This window comes from Triplophysa dalaica, chromosome 16 (genome assembly GCF_015846415.1).
Source record: "Triplophysa dalaica isolate WHDGS20190420 chromosome 16, ASM1584641v1, whole genome shotgun sequence".
In the NCBI taxonomy this organism is placed as follows: Eukaryota; Metazoa; Chordata; class Actinopteri; order Cypriniformes; family Nemacheilidae; genus Triplophysa; species Triplophysa dalaica.
Window position 1 is genome coordinate 14,058,832 of NC_079557.1, and position 14,465 is coordinate 14,073,296.

Here is a 14,465-nt window from a genome sequence, read left to right on the forward strand (position 1 = left end):
CACATTACATTTTTTTAATAAATTGCCTTGACACATTTTTAGCAACAGATGGATATGTGTTGATGAACAATGTGTGTTGCAAAATGAAAAAAGTTTGACCTGAAAAACTGTGAAAAAAGCTTTAAAGTCTACTAAGAAAAAAATCCACTGAGTGGAACAGTCTGGTGAGGTCAGGTGTATGAACATATCATTAGTCAGAGAATCGCTCTATACTTCCTCCCTTTTAACGGTGATGTTGCTTGTGCAAAGCTTCTTCTCATTTTACCAAATAGTTGCCCTGGTTACTTTCAGATATAAAGTCCTTAGAGACACAGCTCTCATTGTTAACACTGATGCAGGGTAAACTAGAGGTAAATTATGCACTTGCACAAACACATGAAGACAAGTGAATGCCCCACCGTAGGGTTTGTATTTAGACTTGGACATCTGATTGATAGTACAAGGTTCACGAACTGGTACATTATGTGTCTGGCTCACAAAGAGAGCCTAAAATTTACATTCGCATAGCTTGTAATGAGATTCCATTGGATTCTGATAATAGCACCTGTTCCAAAATCTTCAAATACATACAAAAATACATTCGAGCTATGTTTTACAAACAAATTGAATTGAAAAATCTAAACATTAATGAAAAGTTCGTAGCTTTGTATAAGCATAAATGCATTTCAAGGTGGGATCTTGTCAGAAATTTGACAACATAATACTACCAATAATAATCATAATGTTGAGTGTTGACCGTGCATGAGCCCATTAATGAATTTTCATGGCCAAAAAAATCTTATACAGTCACATTATAAATATGAATTATATAATAATATTGTTATTTTTGTAAAAATAATACCTGCTGAAGTATCTAAATTATTGAAATTGAATTGAACATTTTTTTATAAATAAATAAATAAATAAATAAATAAATAAGAAAGAAAGAAAGAAAGAAAGAAAGAAAGACAGAATGAAAGAAAGAAAGAAAGAAAGAAAGACATTTCAATATCCTATAGCTATAACAGGAATTACATTTTAGGCTACTAGCCCTTATTTCACAGTTAATGAAAACAAAAGTTGTATAACTTTAGATTTTAAGCATTATTAAGCCACTGAGTATATAACACTAGCAAGTGACAGTGTTGATGGTGTCTTCAAACATTGTAGTAGAATTTATCTTCTGTCTTTTATACCAATGTCTGGACGAGTTTGTGGGGGTGATTTTCTTATTTGGGGTGTGGTATCCCCGTACAATTGAAGCACTGGAGTAAGGAATTAATTATCATTCAAAAGTAATGGCCCTATTCTGCCCTGCTTGAATTCTGAACAAGGAGAAAAGGTCCCCTGGCCCCGATCCTGCCGCAACGCCAGGGGAAAGGATTATTCCGGGGATTACCATGTGAAAACTTCTATCAGACTTTCTGACTCAAAGATCTTTTGCGAACAGTAATCGCGTTAATACCCGGGGATTAATGCTGGGCCAAACGTAAAATTGAATTTTAATACGAATTGCATAAATAGATATAAAAAAAATTAAAAGACTATTCTCGCCGAGAAAAAAGAGAGTTCTGTCGCTCACGCGTCACTTTCCAAGCCCAGGCAGAAGTATGACCACGGGTCGAACGAGACCCAATGCACCATTTAGTATAAAAGCGCTTCAAGACACAATTTTCCACACCTGCCATGCAAATCTTTAGCAAGTCACGCAGCGTCTTTCTACTTTAATTTTCTTTTCGTTTATGTTTTCAGTATTAAAGTAGGCTATAAATTGCATTTAAATACTACTGTTTGCTCATCTTTAAACTCTGCGTTGCATTGCGTTCCTAAAATGTGCAGTGCGCACGACTGTTTTAGGGTTTTAGGGTTCAGACCCTCTTTAAATAATTCAGTTGTTTCATTTTCTCACGTGTTTCTGCTATTGAAATGCAATAAGGTCTCGTGCACTTGTGCCTAATCCTGTCAAAATCTCCTTGGCAACATCTCTCAGCTGTGGGCAAAACCCTTCTTCCTCCACTCCGCCCCTTTTCTAGAGAAAAACCCTGACCCATCCATCACTTTTGTGGAAATAATGTTAAGTAACATTGTAAAACAATAACTTTTTTATGACTTTATAAGAGCAATAAGTGCATGGCCCGAACCAGATCACTAATGCCCTGACTGGAAGCAAAATTGGCATTCAAGCTGTTTTCCCTCTTTGAAGTTATTACTGACAGGTTGGTGTTGTAATAGTAAAATCGATCTCCCCCATCACCCCAGTCTGGACCTCCGAAGAGCGATCGTAAGGGCTTTAAAACGAATGCATTCGCCATAAAATCCTAAAGCCTAGACAACAGATAAAGCAGTTTTTTAAACTTTCATTGCAACAGTATCCCACATTGCTGAAGCCAAGTATTTCGTTTGCAAATTCATCTCCATCTTTATGACTCAATAATAGTTTATGTGTCTGAAATTATGCATCCAGCCACTTGTGCTTCTTTTCACGCCAGCGAAAGCACAAACGTGTCTCAAAAGCGGGGTGTTTTTGTTCACGCTGGGACTATTTGAATAAGAATAATGCTATTGGAGTGTCGCAGGCCGAGAAAAATGAGTGACAAAAGCTTAGAGGCACAGAATTTGGACGGGGTACAAACCGTATAGAGCTGAAAAGAAGAGAGAGGAGAGGCGCACAATGGAACAATTCACCTTATAATCGCTTTGATATATCATACATGCCTGAAGACTCTAAACATTGTGTAATTATTTATAAATGACTGTGCCCCTATCGCCATAATGCCACAAGGAGAAAGGCACCGCAGGTCTCTCCCCAAACTATTTCTAAATAGTGCCCCCTTCATTTTTTTTCTATAGAGGGGCGAGGTGCTAGCAATTGAATAAATTGAATAATTAATGAACAATTGTACGGCTGTCTCATAAAGATGTCTTTAAATAAAACTTAAGGCACTGCGTATAGTGACAGCATTTGATTGAACTGTATCTTTCACCTTGTGAGTTGTAATAACTCAAAATGTGTGTTGGGGCAGCGGTGTGGAATAATATAACTTTCTCGAAATAAATTTAGAACGTGACATTTATTTATTTTACGTTCTCTATTTATTGCGTAGGCTATACTGCAATATAAATATAATATAGCTAATTCAAAATACTAATGACAGAACACGTTTTATGCGTAAACACTATGCCATTATAGCTTACAAAAGTTATCAAAAATCTCATGCGCACGCAAACTCGATGAGTTTTGCTCGTCTTTCCAAAATAGTTTGTGATTGCACGACAATTTAAAAACGTGTAAACCTTCAAAACTTCGTTCTTTGTAGCTTCTATAGACCTCGTAAAGTCCACTCTTTTCAATGTCCTCTAGAGATTTACCTTAAAGTGGGCTTGGTCCTTGTTGGACAGATAGCAACATCTCTGCTCGCGTGGCTGGGCAGCTCTCCGGCTCTCTGATTGGCCAGCGGTGATTACAGGCACGCTTCAGAGGGCGAACAAACAACAGGCATAAATTATGCTAATGAGATGGTCGTGCGGCACGGGGCAGACCTGATGCAAACCATTCATTCATCCTTCACAAAAATGCCAAAGCGAGGGGGGGTTTGTCCATTGTCCCACCAGGATATATAAGGTGTGTGAGGCCAGTCGTGTGCCAAGCTCACTTGCTCACACGAGCTGATTGAGGGGTAAGAGCAAGACAGACGCGTGCCTTTAACTTCAATACAAACTATCTGCAGGACTTTGCCGCTGTGCAAGCCTTCAAACACATTGTATCATCTCCCAGCCATAATAAGGTGCGTATTTGCAACTGAAAACTTTGCCATTGCATTCTCAGAATCCGAAATGCCACATTAGACCCTTCTTGGTATATTTCTAACGTTTTCCTTCGTTTTCTCTGCAGATTATCAACACTACCATGGAGACTCTGTACTCCGACATGGATAACTCCAGCTGTGACTACTCGTTTACGCACACGGATGATGAGGACTCGCGCAGCAGCAGCCACACCGCGTCCCCCGCGTCCTCCTGTGGAAAGCCACCTGCGTCTCCAGCTGACAGCCTGCAGGAGACCACCGCTGAGCTCCAGCAAAAAAAGAGGCGCAGGGGGCGTGCGAAGAACCAAGGCACCGTGCACGTCGTGAAAAAAAACCGACGCGTCAAAGCAAACGACCGCGAGAGGAACAGGATGCACAACCTCAACGACGCCTTGGATTCTCTGAGAAGCGTGCTCCCTGCCTTTCCCGACGAAACAAAGCTCACCAAAATCGAGACCCTGCGCTTTGCCCACAACTACATCTGGGCACTTTCCGAGACCATCCGGATCGCAGACCAGCGGCAAGGCGCGAAGTCAAGAGACGCACCGCTGCTGCTCCCGGGACTAAGCTGCATTGGAGAGGCACCAAGCCCGAGAGGCAACTCTTGCTCTTGGGCATCCAGTGCCTCTTCGGCTTCATCTCCGTCTTATTGCACCTCAGACCCCGACAGCCCTGCAGCCATTGACGATTTTGGATATTTGAAGAATGATGTATACAGATACCACAACTTCGTGCCTAGCATCTTTTAAAATGATAGACTCATTCCCGTGTCTGTACTATAGCTGCAGAAGTATATAGTGTAATAGAGGATGTTTCTCTTACTTTTTCATTAGAACCAAGCCCAGAGACAACATTAGGTATTCACTGTTTGCCTTAACGACTGTTACAGTTCACAAATGAGAATGTTGTTTTATTTTTGTACGTTTTGTTTCGTTGATATCAATGTCTTTGCACTTTCCCAGCGCGTTGCATTCCTTGGAATACCTATGACCTTAACCCTAGAGAAAATTATAATTTAAACGAAGACAGATTTGCCTTTGCAGTCCAAGGTGAAAAGTCAATATTACAATTTGTAGAGCGATAATGCAGAAAAACGAGCGTGAAAATTCAGTTTCAACGCTGGGACAATAGACTGAAAAGCCATCACGAGACAAAGATCTGGCCTTATGCATTATGTATTTTGACCCGAAGAAACTCCTCTGTCTGACTGAAGAGTACAGTCAACTAGCTGTCATAACTTTTTTTACTTTTATTTATTCAACCTGCTTTCGTATTCTAATGTATTGTATTTGTATTGTATATAAAGAGATTTATTCTATTATGTATTTACCTCAAAATATAAATCGGGTGCAAATATGTTTGTACGAATAAATATAACGTTTTCTAAAAAAAACTTTCTGAGTTTGCTTGTTTTCTTTATATGGCATGAGATGGGCTCTGGATGAAACAACTCAGTGATGACTGAAAACATGACAGACATATTTGTAATTAGTAAAGCCATTGTGGCGTCACTCTGGGTCACAGCGCATAATATAACGGTTACAGCAGCAGGTGCATGGCTATAGATTTGCGATAGCGCGCAAGCGTCATCTCATTTGTCAACAGAACTGCTTGCTTTTGCGCATATATACGCGTAAATAATGACATATATGAGCCCTCCAAACTCTAAATGCAGCAGAGGTTTTGATGGAAGATCATTTGCTTCATACATGCAAGTGTAAAAATAAAATATATTCTTTAATCCTTAAACAACTATACACAATTTATTACAAATTAAAGTAAACAACAAAACAACAACAGTAAAAATAAAAATAATTATTATTAGTATTTTAAGAAAATTCTTCTTTGAGAGAATACACATTTGCATAAAATATTCCGTTGGAGCTGATCCTATCTAATTTTCGCGCACTTGGTCAAATACGACGTGAGAGTTTTCATTTTGTGCACGTTGTGAATAATGTTCAGGAGATTGTTGAAGGGGTTCAGGATAAATCCTCTATTTGGGAGTTCCGCATGAGGTCCAGCCAATCCTCTTGTATCTGGACGTGGCGGGGATAGAAGAGTATAATAGCGCGTGCATGCTGAAAGCCGTAGGGAAGGGCGCATGCCAGCTGAAACGAGAAAAGGGGCACAGGCATGATGTTTATCACTCTCTCAAGAAGTTCATTTTAATGAAGAGCATTCACTGAACATCAAACATCCAGGATGGGTCATGGAGAACAACCACACAAGTAATAATATGCAGTGGACTTCAAAGTAAAGCACTATCTTTTAGAAGTTTTTCTCATATTTATGGCTTTGCTGACATTATGACTACACTTCTTTGTTCTCATTCACAGATGCATAAGCTGTATACTAGCTGAAAATGCACCTGCAATGTGTAGTCCCCATTTTAATCTTCAACATGCCACAAACTATATGAGGTGAAAGGAAAGCAATTACATATGCGATCATTTATCACCTATTATCACTAATTATTACAATTTTGTCAAAGAGTTTAACATTTTAACATGCCCATAAAGAAACAAAAAACTGTTTTAACAACCTTGAATTATTTTTGGTTTTAGAATCTCACAGAGTTTGATTGTTTGTGTATTTCTAATTATAAATATAATCACAACTCTAGCAATATTTAAGAAATCATTGAAAAGCGTGCAACTTTACAGATGAGTGCAATCCCCCCTCTCCCCCTTCCCTCAGGGCTGAAAGCCTGTATCAATGCAGAAGGGCTCACTCAGGTCACAGGTCACTCAAGGGCAGGAGACCCCTCACCTCCCAAGGAGACGGCCTCCCATGTCAACGACCACAGAAACATCAAAACACCCATCATGTTTGTACAGCCATTTGCACACAGCTACATATCAAGCCCTTCTGAGACAAGGTCTTAGACATTTTGCCTTGGGAGGTCCTGTTATGATTTGACATTGCTTTTTCTGTTTCCCCATGTCATTTTGTAGTTCTTTGTGGTTTCTCTGGTTCTTGGTTTAATGTTCAAGAGTGTCAGGTGTTCCTTGTTTGTCCTTTGTTATCCCATTTATATATATAGTCCTAGTGTTTCATTTGTCCTTTGTCGGTTGTTGTATGGGTTTTCTTGGTTTTGTCCCGTTATCTCTTTTTGTTATGTTTCTAGTTCTCAGTGTGTCATGTGGATTTTTAGTAATGTTGATCTTTATTTTGGTATCATTAAATAACTTTTCAAAACTGCAAGTGGATTTGCTTTCCTACCTGGTTACTCCCTTGTTACAGTAAGACTGACCTAAATATGGATTCAGCAGTATTCCTCATCAGTATGTGGCAAGATAACTGAACCCTCGAGGACCATATTCAAGACTTTCTGGACATTTCTTTTTACTATGGTCTCCCGGACTACGCCCTCATAGATTTGATCTGTTATGGATTAAACCACTTAAAGAAAACATCTCATCCATAATGGTCCTCGAAGGTCACTAGTGGAATTCTTTCAATACGCCTTGCTGACGGTCGGGTCCCCATTTACTGTAGGTGAGACTGAGGAGGGAGCTTCCCCTACAATTTTTTTGAGGGGGTGGTAGGCCTCAGGCTCAGAGCCCGCTCTCAATAGGGCTGACAATCCAGAGCCCACTCGCAAGATGGCCACCAACCCAGATCCTCCAGCCATCATGGCCGCTTCGCCAGTGGTCCAAAATCCGATGGTCCCAAGTCCCGTAGTCCCAGAGATGTCTGGGATGGCTACAGCTCTGTGGCGTGTGTGGTCTACGCTCTGTTTATCAATCTCCTAGAGGTTATTGCAGCCCACGAACCTGAGCCCAGTCAAGTTCAAGGGTCCGTTACTGAGCCCAGTCAAGTCTAAGAGTCTGCTCCTGAGCTCATTCAATCCAAGAGTCCGTTCCTGAGCCCAGTCAAGTCCAAGAGTTCTCTCCTGAGCCCAGTCCAGTCCAAGAGACCCTTCCTGAGCCCAGTCCAGTCCAAGAATCTGTTTCTGAGCTAAGTCAAGTCCAAGTGTGCACTCCTTAGCCCAGTCAAATCAAAGATTGAGCTCCTGAGCCAAATCAAGTCAAGAGTCCGCAACTGAGCCAAGTCAAGTCAAAGAGAGTGCACCTGAGCCCAGTCTAGTCAAAGAGTGTGCACCTGAGCCCAGTCTAGTCAAAGAGTCCGCTTCTGAGCCCAGTCAAGTCAAAGAGTCCGCTTCTGAGGCCCGTCAAGCCCAAGAGTCTACTCCTGAGCCAAGTCAAGCCAAAGAATACGTTCCTGAATCTAGTCAAGCTCAATAGTTTGTTACTGAGTCCTTTCAAGTTCAAGAGTTTGTTACTGAGTTAATTCAAGTTCAAGAGCCCGTTCTTGATCCAAGTCCAGTCAACAAATCTGTTCCTGATCCAAGTTCAGTCAACAAATCACCACCCACTAAACTGACTCCACCCTGGCTGCCGCCTCTGGCTCTGCTCAAGTCCCGCCTTCAGCTCTGCTGATTCCTCCATTGCTGCCGCTTTCAGCTCAGCCAGTTCTGCTTCCTGCTCTGCCGGCTCCACCCCTTGACTCCACTTCCTGCTCTTGGTTGTTTAGAGTGTCTGGAATCCACTCTTATAGGTAGTGTTCTGTTATAATTTGACATTGCATATTCTGTGTTATGTGAACTATTAGTTTCTTTGTTCTGATCTTTATTTTATAATTATTTAAAAAACTTTTCAAAACTGCAAGTTGATCCGCTTTACTGCCTGGTAATTCCCTTGTTAGAGGTACATGTACTTCACGTAACACAACTGTCAAAAATACCACTGTAGGTGACATGTAGATGAATTGATTGGGCACTTAAAATTTGAAAGGCAAAATAAGAATATCAATAGATCTAATATGCATTGTGGAAAGATGTGGAAATTCCGTTACAGCAACAATAGATTGAGTATTTTTCATATGTGGTTGTACATTACTCAAAGCTGATTTGTAAGCATCTTGTGTTCAATAAAAACATTAGGAAATACGTTCCATAGATTTTTGGTTAATGCATTTTTGTTTATTTTGTATTAACTCATTATTTTTAATCATGTCCTCTATTGGATTCTACTATCAACCTTTTCATTTGATTCTTTCATTATATCCAAATACAATAATTGTTATAGTATGTCTTTGAAAAGTTGTGGCACATCTATATTGACTGTGAACCTGTGAAAGCATAAATAAAATAAAAAGATGTCCCAACTCAAAGAGTCGGCAGAAGATGGATGAGGTTCCTCTGTGAAAACTTAACCAGATACCACAGAGAGATGGTATAAGGGTACAAAAAGCTCAATTCAAAGTCCAATTAAACTATAACTGCCAGTTAATGACAAACAGAAGGTAGAAAAGAGGGGGTATGAGGTTATTCAGAGTATAGGGAGATACGACTCAAAAGATCATGAGCACATCATAAGGTTAAATAGATTTGTTACTCTTTAATTACTTATGAGAACTAAATATTAAAATAATCAATTTATTTAATGCAAAAGGAGTACAAATAAATCAAAATGTTACATTTTGAAATGACAAAAATATCATAAACCAACAGTCATACACCACAATTAAAGATTTGATTGTACTTTAAGGCTCATTTATATAAACAATATAATAATTAACATTAGAAAAATTACATTATAATTCAATAAAATATATAATTCATATAGCCCATTGTGGTCTTAGATTCAGAAGTCAGCAGACACTTCAAATAGCTCAGCTCTGATCGCTTGTTTTGGGTTGTAGACTGCCTCTTTTAACCCTGGAGATCTGTGACTAATTCTGTTTGGGGATTTATCCTAAACAGAGATTAACAGATGAGTGCTGAAAATTGCATGGTCCTGCCTTCTGCCAAACTCACCTTAAGATCAGTACAATCCTTCCCCTTAGCACCTCTACAGAAAATCTTCACACCTTGTCCCCTCATGGCTCTGAAAGAACAGCAGCAGAGGATCATTATGGTAGCTAATGGTTTGTTTGGAAAATAGAGGATTATTTTAAGTCTGATTGGAAAGACAGGTGTCACATATTTTTTTTTTCATTCTTTAAAAATTAAGAAATGAAACTGACCTGATATTACAATACATCCTTCACAAAAGTCTAATGATCAGAGAAGTCTATTTTTATTTCCATCTGAGGGCTTTGAATTAAAGTTTTTATTTATACAGCCGAAGAAAAAGTTTTTATATTTAATTTAATATGAACAATTTTGCTGTAATGTAGCAGGCTGTTTTTTTTTGCTGTTTTGCAGCAGGTTTGCAAGTAACCTTCTGTAGATTTAATTTACGATTTAGTTTTAAACTTACCTAGTTCTTATATTTTCTTTCATAAAACAAGACTATAGGTCACTTTTCTTGATATGTAAATGTATCGAAATTTAAGAAGTTTTAAATATTTTTACTAGAAAACAAGACAAAAATGCTTTTGAAGAATGTCTTTTAGAGCAGTATTGCTGTTCTAATATCAGTAATGACACCAGTCTCTTCTTGCTCATTTTGAATATCAAAAGTCAAAGTGTTAACTCAAATTGATAACAGTACTAATAGGAAAGTAGTAGTAATTAAATCTACAATAATTATACTGTCAACCTGCAAAACTACAGCAACGTTTTACAGTGTTCTAGATGTATTGTGTTCATTCCAGTCCAGCTTTGTAAGTTTTATCAAAATCAAATATAAGGAGTGACATAAAATCATCCAACATCAATGTGAAAGACTGACAGCATGACAGGACACATGAAAACTGATAAAAAATCAAGGTTATCAGATAAAAATATTTTTAAACTTTCATAAATACATGTACAAATAGTATTGCTTAAAATATGAAGAGAGGCCTACAAACTAGTTTTCTTTGCAGTATTTGAAGTCTGAAAAAATACATGGCATTTTTCTGTAATTCTGACCTGTTTCACTTGTTTTTATTTTCTCCAAAATAAGCAATATGAAACATTATTTTGAAATATTGTTAGTAGTTCCCACAAAAATTATCATTATGGTCAAATGGTCTATGTACACTGATAAAGTGCCTGTACAATTTATGGCACAAAGTAAATTTAGAGTATGTTAATTCCAAACAAAACATTAGATTTCTTTGCGTCTTTGCTCTTTGGAACATCTACAAATCATGCAGGGAAACATTCAACATTCTTTCAAAGCTCATGCCAGCTCAAGTGCATGCTTTCAAAAAAGCAAACTAAAGAACACAGAGATCAGAAATTAATTCAGTTTATTATCAATTCAACTTTATACAAGGGTGTCCAAAAATTAGGTCCAAATGGCCATATTTGTATACAATATTTGCATTTACTGGTGCCTTGGATTAGGTAAAACTATCAAAATATGAAGTGTAGCCAAAATTGAAAAAATTCAACTTGGAAGCGGTATCATTTAAAAAATGTAAGAAAATTACAACATGTCAGAGAATATGGGTTTTATATGCATAGAAAACCAAAAGTCCCACATATAGACCAAGATTTTATTAGTTATTTATATATTGCTAAAAAGAGGAATATATATAAATGTATAAAAGAACCGTATTGAATTTGAAACATTGATAGATGCCTTTGTTCAATTTTGGACCCTATTGTATATAATATCTATTTTCTAGCCTAAAACGTATATCAACAGACAGATTGAATGTCTCCACATTCCAGTTAAAACACTAACACACCATAGCATTAAAGTAGGCTTTCAGCAAACCTGTTCAATAGGCACAATGGGATAGTATTGATCTCACTGTAAATTCCTGAACATTGTTCTCAATTTGTAAACCCACTTTATATGCTTTGTCTGTTAGAACTAAAGCTCCACTTCTCCAGACCCTCCCTCTGAATCCTCCTACAGTCAGTTTTATGACAGTTCAACCTTTGTTTTGTTCTCTCTTGTCCAAGGAGTGGAACCACAGAGTGGCCGGAATGTCAAAAGTCAAATAACCTCTTGGCCTTCTTTAATATGATGACAGGAGATTCAATTCTAGCTCACTGTATTCGGCCACGGGCTGCTCGACTCATCCTGTTTATTTCCCTACCAGCTTTCCCTCAGAGTTTATGATGGTGGAAATGGGTCCATTAGAGTTTTATTTCTAGCTAGGAGCAAGGGGTGCTTTCTCATGGATGTATCATAATGGTGAATTTAGCCTTAAGCACGCAAACCTTTCGTCAAATCAACACTTGCTTGTTGGGATGCTAATGCCACGAGTCATCGCTTTGATTTGCAAATGAATAAGAAAGCAAATGTTACTCAGCACTGGAGCTTGAAAGGGAAGATGGATCCCATGATGTCAACGTACTCTTTTAAAAAAATCCCGTAAAAATAGGTTGTAGTAGGCAATTATTTTAATCAAGTTTTCAAAAAACATAAACCACTTCACTTCACATCAAATTAAATTAAAATCTTTTACAAAAAACAACATAACAAACACAATTAATAAATAAATAAATAAAATAGGGGGGGTCTAGATGGGGAGCATGTAGCTGGTGCTTGTAGTGAATCCATGTTCAAAATATGAAAGGGAAGGTCCCCAGAAATTAAAGAATATGCCAATAGAGCCATGCAGGAAATAGCCTACATCGATCTATCTAACTTTAAATATGCCATGACAATTTCTTCCCACTTCCTATGTTTGGTGATTTTTTTCAACTTCCAATGCAAGAGTATAAGCCTTCTATCCAACATAGAAGAGAAGCCAGTGCATCTGATTGACCTGATGGTAGTGTAAGGTGTCACACCAAATATTGCTATTATTGGATCCTGTTGAAAGTCTCAAACACAACAGGCCAAAGTGGTCCTAGAACTGGACATGTCCAAAACATATTAATCAAAGTGGCCACATCTCTGTGACATCCAAAACACATCGGGTCTGTTCCTGGGAATATTTTGCCAGCTTACTTTTAGAGAGGTGTAGCCTATTATTTTGTACTGCAGTAATCCATGTCTGACACAAATAGATGTTGAATGAATTCGCTTCATTGCTAACCACCAATTTTCTTCAGGGACTTCACACCCAAAATCCTCTTCCCATTGCGTCTTTAATAAATCTAAAGATCAAGATGAATGAAACGCATGATCGATTAAAGATGGTGGAAAAATGCATTAAGAGTCATGGGTAGCAAGGGAAGTGCTTGTCTTTGTTTAAAGTGTGACCTATACTTGGCCTATAATTTTAAAGAACTATTCACCAGCGGGTTACTTAAAACTGATAAAGTACTGTCAGAAAATTACCAGTACATTTTCCTTTATTTCGCGGACATTTACATGCTAAAATGTAATCTATCTATCTATCTATCTATCTATCTATCTATCTATCTATCTATCTATCTATCTATCTATCTATTTATCTACTGTATCTATCATTCATGTAATTCATTTCTTTTTTTGGGCCATAGTGAAACAACACTTAATTTCCCACAATGGTCCAGCTCATCCCTTACTCTTAAAAAAGGAAAAATATGAATATAAAATAGATTAAACTTTTCTATACAAAAATATATGTTTCTAAAAAGAATGTGGTTCAAATGTTGTGATGCTGCATATCATAAAAATATATAATTTAAAATAAAATAAAATTTAGAAAAAAGAAAAATGTTGTAATAAATAATTACTAAAATTGCGATAATAATTATTTTGACAGGATCTAACTTGTTTTAGAGAAATGTGCACTCAGTTGAGAGAAACTGCAACAGTTCAAGAAAGAGATTACAAATACATTTATAACGTAATTCAATTACGGTACAGAAACACAAAAATTAAAAATACACCAAAACACTGAAGCAGCTGGGCTCATGTCTTTTAAGTGGGCACTTACTACGCAAAGTGATTCCGTTTTGTGTATCCAGTGCTTTGGCGACATCGTAATGCATTGCCACAGTGGCCGCCTCATTGCTTCAGTCATTTGAGAAGAACCTACACCTGTACTGAGGCAGTGAGTGCAGATGTTCCTCTATGGTAGATTAGGCATATGTCACCCATAACCTGAGGAAGAGGCCATCCCTCTGGTTTAAGGCTTGAGGAGTCCACTTTAGAACGAGAGGCAGACAAAGGGACAGAGGGCCCTTCCCTGAGGGCTGGTGGTTCCAAGTGGCTGCCTGCAGAATGTAAAGATATCTTGTCTTCATTTGTAATGGAAAGCCATGACACACACCTACACTTTGCCTCCGCCTCTATACACACACACATGCATACATCCTCGTTTGTACCTGTTTTGAGTGTGAACGTATGACAAACCTCAATTTCGTATAATACGTAGGTTACAAAATCATAGTGAAAATATTTTTTATTGCATTTTTTTAGTTTAGTACGAATATCTTTATTACAAATAAGCATTACAATGCATTGATTTAGACTTAAATAAAGGTTCAGCAGGCATAGACCACTAGTTTGTAAAAACCCTGATCCAGACCATTCCAATGGATGCTGGGACATCTGACATTTTAATGCATTTTATATACACAGCAAAAATCACAGATTTGCTTACTGTTGATCATTGAATATAAAAATGCATTTAGAAACTTTCTTTTCATTCCATAACATTTCAATTTGTTTTCCCATGCTGACATATTTGAATGTATTGAAAAGGATCATTTTCAAAAGGATCACACACTAGCCATCTCATTTAGCTATCAGTCACACTATCTTACCATAATATGTTCTCTTGCCAATACACTAACAGTGTGCTTGAAAAAGATGCATCTTAAAGTGGTTTAAAGTGGAGGCCACCGAG

At 37.8% G+C, this 14,465-nt stretch overlaps 1 protein-coding gene across 1 annotated transcript; it reads left to right on the forward strand.

Moving 5' to 3' along the window:
* Window positions 1-3,670: 3,670 nt before the first annotated feature.
* On the forward strand, window positions 3,671-4,534 carry neurog1 (neurogenin 1). Its single transcript, XM_056770253.1, has 2 exons — window positions 3,671-3,764; window positions 3,872-4,534. Exon 2 carries the CDS (start codon window positions 3,887-3,889, stop codon window positions 4,532-4,534), a length of 648 nt encoding a protein of 215 aa, XP_056626231.1. The 5' UTR covers window positions 3,671-3,764; window positions 3,872-3,886.
* Window positions 4,535-14,465: the final 9,931 nt, after the last annotated feature.